The 18,754-nt window shown below is 30.7% G+C and overlaps 1 protein-coding gene and 1 long non-coding RNA gene across 2 annotated transcripts; both read right to left on the minus strand.

Moving 5' to 3' along the window:
* Positions 1–462: 462 nt before the first annotated feature.
* Positions 463–1,257, minus strand: LOC122525333. Its single transcript, XR_006305753.1, has 2 exons — positions 1,126–1,257; positions 463–1,066 (listed from the first exon to the last, which is right to left on the minus strand). It is a non-coding gene; the product is annotated as an uncharacterized LOC122525333 (long non-coding RNA).
* A 609-nt stretch (positions 1,258–1,866) lies between these two features.
* Positions 1,867–4,132, minus strand: LOC122525331. The gene is made up of 2 exons (XM_043648055.1): positions 3,564–4,132; positions 1,867–2,940 (listed from the first exon to the last, which is right to left on the minus strand). The coding sequence occupies exons 1-2, from the start codon at positions 3,677–3,679 to the stop codon at positions 2,259–2,261; spliced, it is 798 nt and encodes a 265-aa protein (XP_043503990.1). The 5' UTR covers positions 3,680–4,132; the 3' UTR covers positions 1,867–2,258.
* Between the last annotated feature and the right edge of the window lie 14,622 nt (positions 4,133–18,754).

Below are 18,754 nucleotides of genomic sequence, written 5' to 3' on the forward strand. Positions count from 1 at the left end.
TGTTACGCGTGTCCAAACTAAATATTTTTCACGAGCATATTATATTTACTGCAGAATTTGTCGATTGGCGCGACATTTGACACGAAAACAAATTTAAAAACGAAAAAAAAAAAGAAAGCATAAAAAGAAACGGGGGTAAGGGGGAAACAAAAAAGAAAAAATATATGTAAGAAGCGGTGATATGCGCGTTAAAAATGATGTCACGTCACGTTTTTCGTAGCTTTAGATAGCTATTACCAACGTCCAGTAACATTTTTCTATGAACGTTTTATACTGATCAAAATGTTGTTGTTTTTCTCGTGAGGTATAGAAAATGAAAGAAAAAAAAATGAATAAAGGATAATCATTTGAAAGTTTTCAACGACGATCGAGGGTCGCCGTAGTAGTTTGTAGAAATAGTTTTATGCAAGTTCGATTCCATATAATAATGGATTTAAAGAAAAAGATAAAGAAAGATACAGATTGCGAGAAAGAAATGATTTCATTGATACCGAATACATTGGTTGAAACCAGAGAGAGATTTTCTAATTCAGGGGTTGAAGTGGTGGTTCCGACAATTAATGGAACCGTTAATTACACGGTTTTGACTGTAATGGTAATGAGAATTGAACAAGATATTATAATTGCAATGGATATAATAGTTTTCAATCATATCTATTTCAGTTTCGGTATTTTAAAACCAATATTACATCGATTACGTATTGCTTCTCTGTAATAGAATTTCATTATAACAGATATACAATCTGAAAATAAATTATGGGAACCAATATGGAATCGATATAAAATCGAACTCGATATAGACACACACACACAAAATCATTATCTCCAGAGTAATTATAACATTTTATTCGATTCTCATAAATGTTTGAAAAATCAAAACCAATATCATAATTGTTTTCAACCCCTGATTGTTAATTTCATTAGTTTAATAGGTTCTTTTTTCTTCTAACTTGAAACTCTTGCAAAAGCATCACGTGATAGTATAGACGTACTCTCGTTTCTTCGTTAAAGAATATAAATCATATTATGAAAGACAAACGAATTCGCCAACGTTTCCACTGCCATTCTGTAATTAAAGGAATCAAACGTTACGGCGGCAATTCATTCTATATTGTGTGTACTTACCGAAAAACAATAATATTATGCAAATAACGTAGCCCTGTGCTCTCTTGATGTATATCGTGATACGATCTCAATTTGACAAATTCCTATATATTCCTCTATGATCATTTAAACACATAAATATCATCTCGCCGTTGCCCCGTTCAAATGAAATCTTGATAAATCTGTGATATAGTGGCAGACCTCACGTTTTGATACAGAGTTTGAACATTGCACGGGATTACTGCGACATTATTACACGTTATTACGTTATGTATATATATATATGGTAGCAAGTTTAAACGGTTGATTATTCGGTCGCGATAACATGCACTTCTGGACAAGAATAATGATGATAACATTTAATAACAATAACGCAATTGAATGGTCTCGTCACGTGGTGCGTGCACAGAATAGAAGAAATATTTTTTCATTGTATTCGAATGTTTCTAACGTAAACGGCGCCACGTCAATACGATTCACCGCTATCCTCCGAGATAAAAGAATCTGTATACGTATAACGTCATCATTTTTTATGTACCAAAGCTTATTATTATTAAGTAATTTAATGATTACTTTGTATTATTGGATTAATTACCTTAAGCCTATGCAGATAAATATATTATGTACCATATTATATTCTATCAAGATATTTCTTCTCCTTCGGCCCATCTTTTAAAAATCTGATTATTCAACGATGGTTCATTATTTTTGGTAATTGATCGAAAAAGGATATATAGGTAAAAAATTTATGAGAGCTTTTCATTTACATAATGATTTTTGATCCCAGGAATTTTATTCTAAGACCAATAATTTATCTCGAAATACAAAAAATTCTTAAATAATGATTTTATCTTTACAATTGAAATGAGACATAGGAAAACATATTATAGAAATAAACACAAAAAGATCAAATAACGACATGCATACTTATTATCGTAATATGTGCAAACAACTTCCCATTAAAGATAATAATGAAAATAAGACAAACAAATAGAATAAAATTATAAAGGAAATAACTCGTGATTGTATTCCGCTTTTTTTTTTCTTTTTTTTTTTTAACATCGAATAAGCTTTATAAATTATGTAGCCTTTTATTGTTAGATATAATTTAGGTATCAAATTAAATTCTTGTCACAAAAAATGCGCATTTTTGGTTAAATGTACATCATTTCTGCCATGTGAGACATTTTCTTTGGAATATGAACAAACTCTTCAAAATAGCTAGCAAGTTCATCTATAGTAACGTCACAGGAAGGTGTTGATATACGCGCTTGTATGGAGCAAGTGTTTGTATTTGGAGGTTGGCCGGATACAGTAATCGCATCAAGTTGGATACCTCCGCCAGGACCAGGACTTCTTTCTAAACTTGGCATTGTATTACTGCGAGCGCGTTGAAAACTTCCACCTTGATAATTATCTAGAATACTAGTATCGTCTTTAGCTTGTCTAGAGTCCTGACTAATATTTAACGCCTTAAAGTCCTTAGTGACAGAACCGTGACCAAAAGTTTTACAATTCCTACCAGGAATACTGTATCTGCAGGTCTGCTTAAATAAAGTATCCGTTATATTATCACTTAAACAATCAGAATCAATAGAATTTAATTGCAAAACAGCCTCTTTGATGATAGAGTTCTTTTTTGTTTTATCCTGAAGTCTTTCATTCTTAGAAGGCTTAAAGTTCGTTGTACTTTTTACACCCCGGGTAATTGTCGTGGATGGCACTGATCTGTTAGGCATCGATTTTCTTCTAAACAAGTAGCTGCAATCCGGGCTTGTGCTCTTGCCTCTTCTTTGAAACGGATTGGTTGATTTCAGATTGTCGGTAGAAGCGATGCTGAACAGAAATCATACAGATAACGCTTTATCATTCGCTTTGTAGGAGGAGTCTATTACTCTTCGAATAAATAACAAGCAATATATTAAAGAGTATACGCTCTATTATTGATTAAATAAAAATCACAAAAAACACTTGGTAATTAATAATAAAAAGAAAGAAAAAGTATTCTGAGCTAGTTAATGAATGAGTCATCGCTTTTAACTGAAAGCCTTGAAACTGCTTGTGTCATTAAACGTCTGCTTTCTCGCGGATTATGCAATCCGAGCAAAAGTAAAATACATCTCGCAATACATTGATCACGTTCGAACATTATTATGCATGTTTTCTTTCCGTCTCTCTCTTTCTTTAACACAATTACGTTAATTTTCTCGAGGTACAATACACTGTTCTATTATTTTACGTATCAAGAATACAAACGTACATTCGTAGGAATAAAGTAGATTTATAATTTGCTAAATGAAAGACCTTGACCGAGAATAGGCTACGAAGTGAACGATATAGAGAAAGAGAAAGAGAGAGAATAAGTGTAAAGAAACTCCACCGAGTAAGACGAAAGTCAACTGCTATAGATGTAACAGTTGGAAAGGACACGATATAATATATCGAAAAGGAATACTCACTGGGGACAACTAGTCGAGAGTCGATCGATTTCGAGCTTCTCCAAACTCGCCGGCAGAACTTCGTCAGCCATTGTCAAGATTTTGAACGTTCGTGGACTCAGTGAACGCGGAAACATGGCATCGTGCCGGATAATTGCGGCGGAGGGCCACCGTGTATGTTGGCAAACAAAATTTGACAGTTCTTAGGAAAATTCTAGAACGCTAACGTACAGCGCTACTGCGCGTCACCTTTGAGAGAGGTTAGAGTCGTCCTTCCAAACACAAAGGTTGGATGATGCAGCCAGCGTACGTATGCGTAAGCGAGAAACTATCATCAACCAACAACAACCAACCACCAAGAAAATATTATTTCCATTCGTATTTTTAAATCTTTTATTATTTCTTCTTACTTATTCTAATCAATTCTATGGTTCATTATCAATTATGATCAATCAACGTAGATGTTCACTTTCCCGCTCAACTCGATTTACTTTACGGTACTTTGCGATCAATCAATCGTAGACAGCACGTAAATAAACACGGTTTTGCGCGCAGCTGCCATTTTCTTGGTACTATTTGCAACGGGAGATGACGATTTAGATGGCGCTATGCGTTCTACTCTTCCATTAGCGCGCTTTTCAAAATTTCGCAAAAAATCCTACGTTAGGAAAAAAAAATTGGCATAGAACCTTAAAAATTGAAAAAAATGAATATATGCATTTAATTGCTAGTTGTTTGCTAATTCGAAATCCATAATTGCTAACTCTTTTAATTAATTATTTAATTAGTTATTGATAATTGAAAATGTGGAAACGTTATGAGGAGGTTATATGTTATACGCATGCACAACCACAAATTCAAGGTGCAAGCGCACTCTATACCAACTTTACTTTTATTTTTTTCAAAGTGCGCTTGCACCTTGAATTTGTGGTTGCGCATGCGTAAAACATATTTTTAACAACTTTTTAATGCTAGACAGAAGTACATAGAAGCTAACAAATCCAATTTTCGCATAACCACGTTCATCTTAGTTACTAAACTGACCATCAATGGGCGATATGGTAAATACTGCGATGATGGTACAATACTATAAAAGAATGCAATATTCTTTGATAGTATATAATAGTATATAACATATACTTTGATAGTATATATAGTATAGTAATATTGTAATATAGAATTTTATATAATTATATTTAAATTTCAATATATAAACATGTGTGTGCCTTCAGGAATGCATTTATATTTATTTTAAAATGAAGCAATTTAAGACATTCAAATAAAAAAGAATCCGGAAGGTTTGATGATAAATCCAACGATGATCACCTGCAACAAGAAGGAAACTATATTAATCATACAATCAAGTGATAAAATAGCCTGACATATAAGTGGTCCAATTCGCAGATGCACTTTTCAATTGAATTCTTTATTTACTTTTTATCAAATCTCTAATTACCGTTGCAATAAAATTAAATTTAAACGCGTGATTTTACATTTATATAAAATAAATAAAAATAAAGAAATAGGAAAAATAAGAATACTAAGTTACTAAAAAAATAATATCTATTATTTATTATGAAATACTTTTAAACTGCATTCTATAAAAAAGAAAAATTGCAAATTTAATAAAATACGATCAAAGTGAAAAATTTTAAAAACGAAACAAGAAAAGAAAAATTACTGTAATATTTACCGAACGTTATTTAAGCTTCAAAATTTAATAATACAAAAATTGTAATATTTCTGACTCTAACTAAACACATATGCATCTTTTGGACGATATGACACACATATTTGATGTGCCAAGGAGATGGAATGGTCCATCATCTCCAATTACAATTACAAATTAATGACGAGCAAATAAATAATACAATAGAATATAAAATACGACTAAAGAGCTATTTTCGAAAAGTTCGAACTTATTGTTGAACCTTTGAAAATAACTCAGTAGTCTATGTAGTTGCCCTCTTCAGCCACAATTAAGTGGGGGCCTCTTCGGCATTAGCCTCTTCGGCATTTAGCCTCTTCTTTCTTCATCCCTGAAAACTGCATTGGACATTTTCAACGTGCAAGAAAGATAAGATCTTTCATACTACTTTTGCAAATTAACTTGTATTATGTTACAATTCTAATTCTCAATTATTAAAAAATTAATTTACATTTTCTGTTCAATAGTAAAGCTCGTGAACTATTAATGAACTTAGAGTTCATTGACATATATACGAGCACAATTAAATGAATGTCCAAGCAGACAATTATCGATGACCTAATAACACTTCGCACTTTTAATGTCAAAAAATAAAATAGAATTGAAATAAATAAAGCAATAAATGTTATGCATTTTCTTGCAATATTTTCATTCAATTTATTCTTTATACTGAATTATATCAAATATTTCAAATACTGAATCGCGATGGTGCGAAGTGTTAGTTATAATACCTAAAACTAAGTATCAAATTCATCAAAGTATTTGCGAATTTGTTCGACTCTATCTCGTTCGAGATAGAATCGAAATAGAAATGAATCTTTCAAATCGTTGCAAATTCCTCTGAATCTCATGATACATAATAAAAATTACAGAAGAGTTACAAAAAGAAATTTACAAAGTAAGCATAATAAAATGAATAAAAAAAAAATTATTGTAACAATTCTGTATAAACCAGGAGGCGGAATTTCCACTCCGGAGTGGAAGCAAGCCTAGTGCCTATCCTGGATCCTACCTACTTAAAATTAAAGTTTTCACATTCACTCAGAGAAATATGCTACCTGCCTGTCAATTACCCATATTTAAAAAGAGCAAATATACATACATACCCACCCACTCACTCCACGATTCTCTCACATACCACCAGGGTGCAAAAGCCTAAACTAGAGAGCATGCCCCGGGGCACCTCCGACACCCTAGTTCAAACGCGTGTTTTCTAAACTTATGGGAGTACGTACCAATGCTGTAATCGACTGCCAAGGCTAATGATTATTGCATAAAAGACTAAGACAAAAATACTGGTACATACTAGTATATATGCATACTAGTAATGTACAAGTATATCAAAGTTTCCACAAATAAATGCGGTAACTCTACTATTCAAAACGATTTTATATATTACAAAAAAAAAATGAGAAAAATTTAATATAAATAGAAAAATACAACCATGTGTATTTTTCATATCACACCTAACTCTAGGTGTGCTATACTAAGTAGTATTCTAAGTGATAAATAATGCATTAATTAAAAACTATCGCGAAACGATGTACAAAACACTCTACCTAAACGCACACACAGGTGTAAAGTACATCGTGCAATCACTAGCACAATGACAGCCGCCAATAGGGGAAAAACTTAAAACTAAACCTATACTAACCGTTTCTCACCCATACGAGTAGCACCTGGGCACACGTATAGATGAGAACGCAGAAAGAATAGGGGGGAGAAACGGGAGATTAGTACATTAGAAGCTGAAAATCCTAATCTAAAAAATATGATTAAAAACACATATATACATAACATATAAATACATTTTTGTAAAAATTCATCTAAGCGGCTAAGGACTCTACAATTTATTTAATAAATAATTACTTTGAATATTTTTTAATATCTTGTAATATATTTAAAAACCTCGGACGACTCCTTTCATTAAGTTGGCTGTTCTAATAAAAGAACTGGGCTTTGAGCCACCACTTAATTGCTAGAATCTATCCGTCGCGAATGAGTTTGTCTTCTTGCTCATTTATTTGTAATATCGAAGTATCGATATATCAAAATTAATCGCGATTAGATAAACTAAGTACGGAGCAATGCATGTAAGACATTTATTACATGCTTTTCTGGACGAAAACGAGTAAATAAATGCTCGATTTCTCCACTACTACTACGAACAAAACACGTAATAAAAAAGAAAGTGCATTAATGAATTGCATTATTAATTAAATGAATTTAACCGGTGAGACAAGAAAACCTATCCTGAACTAATATTAAATATACAATACAATAAACAATTTTCATGAGTAACTCCTAGAAAGGAATTACTCATGTGCTCGTCACTAATTTATTGGAATAATTACAACCAGTAACTCGTGCCGATCAGGACCTTTCATCCTCGACATGATTGAGCACCGGAGGGACTTTAAATTTTAACTCACGGCATAAGAAGTTCTACGATGGCTCCAAAACACTCCTACTTCGCAGCAAGTGTTGTAGAATGCGAGTATCGAAGATCCATCGAAGATCCATCGAAGATCCATCGAAGATCCATCGAAGATCCATCGAAGATCCATCGAAGATCCATCGAGATCCATCGATGATCCATCGAAGAATTCATCCCACATCTTTGATAAGGTAGAAAGTCCGTCGTCATATCTGTAAAATAAAATAGAAAAAACGATAAGTTATCTGCAATATAATCCAAATCATATAAAAAAAATCGAATAAAATGTAAATAAAAATAGATACTTACAATGCATTCCAATGGGATGAAATTCAATTGCACCATGGCGATGCACCTCGCGTGAATCTAAAAACGCGGTATAACGAAAATAAGAAACTATAGATGAGTTTCTTATCGCGAAACCGAAATTTTATTATACGGCGAACAACACTGATTCTAATTCGCGTTTGATTTTAATTTGTTTTACGCCCGATCACTGATTCTACACAACTAATTCAAAGACTGCTTTGCACACAGTCAATGCAAGTAGAAAAATCTTCATTGATGCACTGATTCTAATACGCGAACAGTCTGTGCGACTGTTTAAAGATAAAAATACAACTTTACTCGAACAAACTCTAATGCAATTACTGCATTGGTCGCAGTTAATTTAATATATAAATTTCAAAAATAGTTCGCGAACGCGACGGAATTGAAAGAAAACGAACGAACGTGCTTCTAATCCGTGATTTTAATTATATTTAACGACAACACTCCGTATATTGCTTCGCGCACGATAGCAATGCACGAACACTTGCAACACTTCACAAACACAATTCACAAACACTTCCAACACTGATATATTCCCATGATGATCTGAAACAGAAATAAAAACAAAATTATAAATATCATTGTTGTAAGTAAAAAAATTATTATAATATTAAGAAAGTGTTTAAAATAAAAATTGACTTACGTTTATTCTTCATTGATGAATGCACGATGGGTATCCTACCTTAGGATGACGATGAGCACACGTTTAAACCGAAAAAAGAAACTTACGGAGTTTCTTAACCGAGCAAACGAAACTTTAACATGCGACGATCAACACTGACTTTACTTTCCGATTCTTTTGTATTTTATTTTTACGATGCAACACACGAGTACCTCATTGCCTACGCGCTCGATTGCAATGATGTTCTGAAACAGAAAAAGAAAAAGAACAATTAATATCATCGTTATAATAAAAAACCATTAAAGTTATCATAGAAACGTTTAATAGGAAAATATACTTACTTTTAGTCTTCATTGATGACTGCAGGATGGGTATCCTACCCTTAGGATGACGATGAATAAAATAAAATTAAATAAAACTCTGAAAAGCTGAAACATACTAAAAAGATTATAGAACAATATATCCTGTGAATCATTCCTGAAGGCATTGCACACTTTTAAAGATATTTTATCATAAAGAATCAATATAAATTCAAGCAATATAATTGCCTTTATCTCACTACTTGTATAAAATTACATATAAAGTATTTAATATCAGTAAAAATTGTTAATAAAAATCGATAACGTATATATATATAATAGTTTAATACGTCACGTTCGTTAGATCTTAGCTCGTTGAAGGACTGATCAGGAATGAACACGTAACCGCGTCCTTCATGTCGAACGTTCGGCTGTCTTCGTTTTGTTTTCGGCTGTCTTCGTTTCTTCTGTTCTCGCTTCGAGAAATTCCTGGAATATACGTACACATTCGTTATTGCCCTTAGATAGAATATTTTGTTTTCTTATTTTCTCTCTCTCTCTCTCTCTCTCTCACTTTCGTTCTCACTCTTTGTATACATTTCTGTATGGTTTAAAAAAAAGAATAACGCTTACCTCGATGAATATGAAGATAAAAAAGAGTAACACAATTGTTAGACTGAGTATATGTATTCCTGCTGGACTCTCCTAATGCTCGGTACCTAAAAAAGGAAAAAAACAGATTACATTAGTATAACATAAAGAAAATCAAATATATGAGTGTATGTGTACATGCTACCTATACTTATGCATATATGCCTGTATGTCTGTGTATGTGACAGGAATCGAATTTAATAGGAAATACGATCTTTGAATACATAATTATGAAAAATAATTAATTGGAGCATCATTAGAGACGGTAGTAATTATCAATACCATGAAAAAAGCTGGAAATTAGAAAAAATATTGTTAAGTAACATTGGTGAGATTGGCGGCACGTCGAGATATATCGATGTTACATTCTCACAGATATCTATCGAACTTTTCAATATTTCGTTTTGAAAACACTCACGTATGAAAATCTTATGTGTAGCTATCGTTTCATATATAATAGGAAGGTGTAAAATACTTTTCAATTACCTGAGTTAAACGAGATGACAGGTATACAAAATGGTGGTCGTCGCTATGACGTAGCCGCAAAGAAACGAAGCGACATCTGAGACGACATCATGGCTGCTTCAGAATGTTGCGTTTTTTCCATCTATCATAGAAAAATATCGAATAGTTAAAAATAGGATATAGGAACATAAAAATTGTCGAAATATATACTTTATTATTCCAAACAATCAAAATTGAACATTATAAGTCGATATCCATAGAAATGATGCCGTAAAACAAGATATATATATCATTGCGTAGAAAAATGCATACCAATGTACATGGAATTTTTTTCTACGCAAATATTCTTTATCCTCGACATTATCGTAATCTTTCTATTATATCATTTGGAAGTCATTTGCTAGAAGAATCTATTAGTATATAGGAAGATTATTTACGTTAGCAAATATTTTTTAATTACCCGAGATTAACGGGACGACGTAGCATCTGTCCGATCTCTAGCACCGACGCCGCGAAAAGAAAGAAGAATGATCAGCAAAGAGCCCTGATTGGCTGATAATTATTGCAGAGATAAGTGACCAATCAAAAATTCCCAATTACCATATAGAAATTTCACGCACACAAGCTTGCCCCGTCACACGTACGTAACTCGGCTTTCTTCATGACCACGTTAGTCAAGCTTGATATGATAATTTATTTATTAAATAAATAAAAAATTTATTCTATTTTACTATTTAAGGTACACGTATCTTGTTAATATTTAAAAAATAACGAAAAGAATAAAGACAATATGCACTATAAACACCGAACAGAAAAAAATACATAAATTATTTATTACGTAAATTAAATATCAATTTTATGAATTATTATAATTATCTAATTATTAATCCAATTAATAATTATTGTTATCTAATTTATTTTTCTATTAGGTGCATACGTTCCTTGGTAATATTAAAAAAATAACGAGTAAGATAATGACAATATATACTAAAAACTTTATCACATGGCAACGTTCTGATTTAAACATTCCTTCAATTTTTATGTAATTGTTTTAACTAATATACATTTGTTTTAACATTCCTATGCAATGATAACTTTGGATAATACAATTTTTATCCAAAAAAATATCACATTAAAATTATTTTATATTCAAAGTATGTTAATAAGTATGTAATGTTTAAATCAGTACATATGTGTTTAAACAATCTGAAATATAAAGAAATTGCATTAGAATATTAAAATAATTGTTAAATAATCGACAGGAATGTCTATTGTTGTCTAAAAGATCGGAATATATGACGTATGTACCGTCCTCTTCGAAATCCACCGTTGAAATGAGACATTGTCCTCTATGAAAGTACTTTTATTAAAAGTTGTTTATAAGACCTTCCGAACGTTACGCATGTGTATAAAGGGTGTCATACATCTAATACATAATCTTTAAGATTATAACGTTATGATTTTCGTATTTTTATCTATTTTGTGTAATTATTTTAATGCTTCTGCGCAGTGGTGACTTCGAGGGTAAAATTTAGCTGCAATATAAGAAAAGTGCATTAGTGTATTAAAATAATTGTTAATTAATACGTAATGTACACGTATATGTAAATGAAAAAAGAAAATACATTTTTCTAAACAATTATACAATCAATATATTAAAACAATTAATAAACAATATACTAATGGAAAATGTGAATTATTAAAGTTTACCATTATGATAGAAGAAAGCTGATGTGTTTGCTTGCTTAAATACTAAAACATATTGCCTGGATTCATTTTAAAATCTTGTATGTTCTTCTTTTATGTATGTACTTGATACATGAAACAATAAGAAAGCTTAATAGATGCTGTGCTTTCCAAATCTTAAAATTCTTGCAAATCTGAAAATCATAAGAATGTATTAGTAAAGTATCAAGCAAACTGAACGAGTCTATATATATCTATGTATGATATTTGTATAAGATGTAACTCTCTCTTTCTCTCTTTCCCCTTCTTATACTTTTTATATTACTATTCTTTATGTTATAAAAGAAAAGAGATAAACTTACCACACTGATATCAATATAAAAAAGTAAGCACAATTATTTTTTGGATAGAAAAGTAAACACAAATAGATTAATAATGAATATATGTATTCATGCTGTATTCTACCAAATGTTTGGAAACCTAAAAAAAAGTATAAAGTAATATAGCATTGGTATAATATAAAGAAAATTAAATTTATGAGCTTATTGTATACTTATAAAATGTTCGTTGTTAATATTTAAAAAATAATGTACAAAATAAAGACAATATACACTAAAAACTTTGTCACATTGCACAGAAAAACACAATTGTATAGAAAAGAAACAACGTTGCACATATTTTTAAAACAATTGGCATCACATAGCACAGAAAAACACAATCGTATAGAAAAGAAACCTCGTTATAGAAATCTTTAAAACGAATGACATAAGGCACTGTAGCCATCCTTAAAGAATTAAAATAAATTGAAACAAAACAATTGAAATCTCACATGCCAACTATGAAAGTATAAATTCCCATACTCTGTATTGATATGGAAAAACTCTTGTTATTTTAATTCTTAAAGGATGGCTATAATGCTGTATGTCAATTGTTTTTAAAATATCTGCAACGAGGTTTCTTTTCTATACGATTGTGTTTTTCTGTGCAGTTTTTAGTGTATAACCTCTTATATTATTCCTTATTTTTTAAATATTATAAACGAACGTGTACACCTAATATGAAAGTAGAATTGATTTTTGATTAATAAAAAAAATGAATTTTGTGTGTGTTTTTCTGTGCAATGTGATAAAGTTTTTAGTGTATATTGTCTTTATTCTACACGTTATTTTTTAAATATTAACAACGAACGTTTTACAAGTATACAAAAAACTCATAAATTTAATTTTCTTTATATTATACCAATGCTATATTACTTTATATTTTTTTTTAGGTTTCCAAACATTGGTAAAATACAGCATGAATACATATACTCATTGTCAGTCTAATTGTGTTTACTTTTCTATCTAAATAATAATTGTGTTTACATTTTATATTGATATCAGCTGTGGTAAGCTTATTTCTTTTCTTTTATAACATAAAGAATAGTAATATAAAAAGTATCTGCAGGGAAAAGAGTGAGACAGAGACATCTTATACAAATATCATCACACAAATATATCAGATTGCTTGATACTTTACTAATACAATCCTATGATTTTCAGATTTGCAAGTATTTGAAGATTTGGAAAAGCACAGTATCTATTAAGCTTTCTTATCATTTTCTGTATCAAGTACATACATAAAAGAAGAGTTTACAAGATTTTAAAATGAATCCTGGCAATTTTTTTGGTATTTAAACGAGCAAACACCTCAGCTTTCTTCTATCATAATGGTAAACTTCAATAATTCACATTTTTCCATTAGTATATTATTTATTAATTGTTTTAATATATTCATTGTATAATTGTTTAGAAAAATGTATTTTCTTTTTTCATTTACATATACGTGTACATTACGTATTAATTAACAATTATTTTAATGCAATAATGCACTTTTCTTATATTGCAGCTAAATTTTACCCTCGAAGTCACCACTGCGCAGAAGCATTATAATAATTACATAAAATAGATAAAAATACGAAAATCATAACGTTTTAATCTTAAAGATTATGTATTAGATGTATGACACCCTTTATACACATGCGCATCGTTTGGAAGGTCTTATAAACAACATTTAATAAAAGTACTTTCATAGAGGACAATGTCTCATTTCAACGGTGGATTTCGAAGAGGACGGTACATACGTCATATATTCCGATCTTTTAGACAACAATAGACATTCCTATCGATTATTTAACAATTATTTTAATATTCTAATGCAATTTCTTTATATTTCAGATTGTTTAAACACATATGTACTGATTTAAACATTACATACTTATTAACATACTTTGAATATAAAATAATTTTAATGTGATATTTTTTTGGATAAAAATTGTATTATCCAAAGTTATCATTGCATAGGAATGTTAAAACAAATGTATATTAGTTAAAACAATTACATAAAAATTGAAGGAATGTTTAAATCAGAACGTTGCCATGTGATAAAGTTTTTAGTATATATTGTCATTATTTTACTCGTTATTTTTTTAATATTACCAAGGAACGTATGCACCTAATAGAAAAATAAATTAGATAACAATAATTATTAATTGTATTAGTAATTAGATAAATATAATAATTCATAAAATTGATATTTAATTATTGTAATAAATAAATTATGTATGTTTTTCTGTTCTGTGTGATAAGGATTATAGTGCATATTGTCTTTATTCTTTTCGTTATTTTTTAAATATTAACAAGATACGTGTACCTTAAATAGTAAAATAGAATAAATTTTTTATTTATTTAATAAATAAATTATCATATATAGCTTGACTAACGTGGTCATGAAGAAAGCCGAGTTACGTACGTGTGACGGGGCAAAATTAGCGTGAAATTTCTATATGGTAATTGGGAATTTTTGATTGGTCTCTTATCTCTGCAATAATTATCAGCCAATCAGGGCTCTTTGCTGATCATTCTTCTTTCTTTTCGCGGCGTCGGTGCTGGAGATCGGACGGATGCTACGTCGTCCCGTTAATCTCAGGTAATTAAAAAATATTTGCTAACGTAAATAATCTTCCTATATACTAATAGATTCTTCTAGCAAATGACTTCCAAATGATATAATCGAAAGATTACGATAATGTCGAGGATAAAGAATATTTGCGTAGAAAAAAATTCCATGTAGATTGGTATGCATTTTTCTACGCAATGATATATATATCTTGTTTTACGGCATCATTTCTATGGATATCGACTTATAATGTTCAATTTTGTTTGTTTGGATTAATAAAGTATATATTTCGACAATTTTTATGTTCCTATATCCTATTTTTAACTATTCGATATTTTTCTATAATAGATGGAAAAAATCAAAATCTCAAGTAGCCATTGGTCAACGAATTTCGCTACTTTTTTTGAAAGTGGACTACCGCGCATACTACCGCGCGCAGCAGATGCGCAGCAGAGGCAACGCAGCGGCAGCTCTTGGGGAGACGCAGGGGAAAGGTAGAGGAAACGCCATTTTCTGTCAGCTGTACATGTTCCAGCGTATGCATCATCCCTTTTAATTCAGGTAATTGAAAAGTATTTTACACCTTCTTATTATATATCAAACAATAGCTATAAGCAAGATTTTCATACGTGAGTGTTTTCAAAACGAAATATTGAAAAGTTCGATAGATATATGTGAGAATGTATACATCGATATATCTCGACGTGCCGCCAAATCTCACCAATGTTACTTAACAATATTTGTTCTAATTTCTAGCTTTTTTCACAATATCGATACTTACTACCATCTCTAATGATGCTCTAATTAATTATTTTTCATAATTATGTATTCAAAGATCGTATTTCGTGTTAGATTTGATTCATATCACATACACACACATACAGGCATATATACATAAGTATAGGTTAACCGCTCGTACACACACACACTCATATATTTGATTTTCTTTATATTATACTAATGTAATCTTTTTTTTCCTTTTTTAGGTTACGGAGCATTAGCAGAGCCAAGCAGGAATACATATACTCAGTCTAACAATTGTGTTTACTCTTTTTTATCTTCATATTCATCGAGGTAAGCGTTATCCTTTTTTTAAGCTATATAGAAATGTATAGGAAGAGTAAGAACGAGAGTGAGAGAGAGGGAGAGAGAAAATAAGAAAACAAAATATTCTATCTACGGGCAATAACGAATGTGTACGTATATTCCAGGAATTTCTCGAGGTGAAAAGAGAAGAAAGACAGCCGAAAACAAAACGTAAACAGCTGAGCACCGAACGTTAGACACTCTCAAGGATAAGCAGTAACGTATCTCATTCCCCTTCCGTCCTTCGAGGAGTTAAGATCTAACGAACGTGACGTATTAAACCATTTATTGATTTTATTTCTAATCTCATCATTATTGAATTAATCGTTTAAAAAGTTTACTAAAGCATTGGACAGCATAATAATTGATATACTTGTTAGATTATTCTTTATTGAGTTTACTACTACAGTTATTGTCTTCTTTAGACTTCTTTAAAGATTTTTATTAACAGTTATTAATAATATTTTATATTTTATATGCAATTTTACACAAGTAATGAGATTTAGGCAACTGATATTGCTTGGGTTTGTATATTAAAATACAAAGCAAGCACTATCAAACAAATAGTTGCATACTTTGATAAATTCCATAAATATTGTTTAACTTTTACTTTTAATCATTTTAATTCTTTATGATAGAATACTTTTTAAAGTGTGCTATGCCTTCAGGAATGATTCACAGGGAATATTGTATTATAATATAATCTTTAGTATGTTTCAGCTTTTCAGAGTTTTATTTAATTTTATTTTATTCATCGTCATCCTAAGGGTAGGATACCCATCCTGCAGTCATCAATGAAGACTAAAAGTAAGTATATTTTCCTATTAAACATTTCTATGATAACTTTATTGTTTTTTTATTATAATGATGATATTAATTGTTCTTTTTCTTTTTCTGTTTCAGAACATCATTGCAATCGTGCGTGTGGCAATGAAGTACTCGTGTGTTGCATCGATAAAATAAAATATAAAAGAATCGGAAAGTAAAGTCAGTGTTGTACGCCGTATGTAAAAGTTTCGTTTGCTCGGTTAAGAAACTCCGTAAGTTTCTTTTATTCGGTTTAAACGTGTGCTCATCGTCATTCTAAGGGTAGGATACCCATCATGCATTCATCACTGAAGGATAAACGTAAGTCAATTTTTATATTAAACATTTTCTCAATACTTATAATAATGTTTTTATATCAATGGTCTATATAATCTTGTTTTTATTTTTGTTTCAGGTCATCGTTGGAATAGTGTTACAAATTATTAAATTAATTAAATTCATTTGGAAATTCGTTTAACACTAGATTTTTTCATTATTGTTTCGTTTACTATTTTTTAAAAACTTACAAAAATTGTTTGCATGAAGAAATGGGTAGAGGGGAGGAATTAATATTTACATATATTTCATTATGGTATTAAAAATCAATATATATATATTTAAAAAAATAATATTTAAATTTTATATACATGTAGCATATGTAGCAAAAAAATTTGAAATGGAGAGTCAAATTGGTTTATTGTTAGTCCATTATAATCTAGTGTTAATTGAATTAACTGCATGTAATGCAGTTGTAGAATCAGTGTTAGTGCATTGTCATCGTCATCCTAAGGGTAGGAGACCCATCGTGCATTCATCGATGGAGATACAAAGTGAGTATATTTTTGTATTTAATAATTCAACAAACATTTTAATTGTTTTCAGTAATAGTAATGATATTAATAGTATTGTTTTTTATTTCTGTTTCAGATTGCAATCGTGCGCGAAGCGATATACGGGAGTCTTGTATAGATTGAATATAATTAAAATCACGGATTAGAAGCACGTTCGTTCGCTAATTTCAATTCGTTCGTGTTACGCGATTGTATTAGAAATTTTTCATATTAAATTAACTGCGACCAAAGCAGTAATTGCATTAGAGTTTGTTCGAGTAAAGTTGTATTTTTATCTTTAAACAGTCGCACAGACTGTTCGCGTATTAGAATCAGTGCATCAATGAAGATTTTTCTACTTGCATTGACTGTGTGCAAAGCAGTCTTTGAATTAGTTGTGTAGAATCAGTGATCGGGCGTAAAACAAATTAAAATCAAACGCGAATTAGAATCAGTGTTGTTCGCCGTATAATAAAATTTCGGTTTCGCGATAAGAAACTCATCTATAGTTTCTTATTTTCGATTATACCGCGTTTTTAGATTCACGCGAGGTGCATCGCCATGGTGCAATTGAGTTTCATCCCATTGGAATGCATTGTAAGTATCTATTTTTATTAACATTTTATTCGATTTTATTTTATATGATCTTGGATTATATTGCAGATAACTTATCGCTATGTTCTATTTTATTTTACAGATATGACGACGGACTTTCTACCTTATCAAAGATGTAGGATGAATTCTTCGATGGATCATCGATGGATCTTCGATGGATCTTCGATGAATCTTCGGTGAATCTTCGGTGGATCTCCTTCAATACCAAATCGAGGAACTCTTCGATCGTCAAACTACAACACTTGCTGCAAAGTAGGAGTGTTTTGGAGCCATCGTAGAACTTCTTATGCCGTGAGTTAAAATTTAAAGTCCCTCCGGTGCTCAATCATGTCGAGGATGAAAGGTCCTGATCGGCACGAGTTACTGGTTGTAATTATTCCAATAAATTAGTGACGAGCACATGAGTAATTCCTTTCTAGGAGTTACTCATGAAAATTGTATATTTTATTGTATGTTATATTATTAGTTCAGGATAGGTCTTCTTGTCTCATCGGTTAAACTCATTTAATTAACAGTGCAATTAATTAATGCACTTTTCTTTTTTATTACGTGTTTTGTTCGTGGTTAGTAGTGATGAAATCGAGCATTTATTTACTCGTTTTCGTCCAGAAAAGCATGTAATAAATGTCTTACATGCATTGCTTCGTACTTAGTTTATCTAATCGCGATTAATTTTAATATATCGATACTTCGATATTATAAATAAATGAGCAAGAAGACAAACTCATTCGCGACGGAT

Source organism: Polistes fuscatus, unplaced genomic scaffold (genome assembly GCF_010416935.1).
Source record: "Polistes fuscatus isolate 324 unplaced genomic scaffold, CU_Pfus_HIC Scaffold9, whole genome shotgun sequence".
Classification (NCBI taxonomy): domain Eukaryota; kingdom Metazoa; phylum Arthropoda; class Insecta; order Hymenoptera; family Vespidae; genus Polistes; species Polistes fuscatus.

Excerpts from the sequence above, each read along its gene's own strand:
- LOC122525331 (XM_043648055.1), bottom strand. The coding sequence starts at position 3,679 with ATGTTTCCGCGTTCACTGAGTCCACGAACGTTCAAAATCTTGACAATG. Across the intron at positions 2,941-3,563 it reads CTCTCGACTAGTTGTCCCCA|CATCGCTTCTACCGACAATC; the intron begins GTGAGTATTCCT and ends ATTTCTGTTCAG.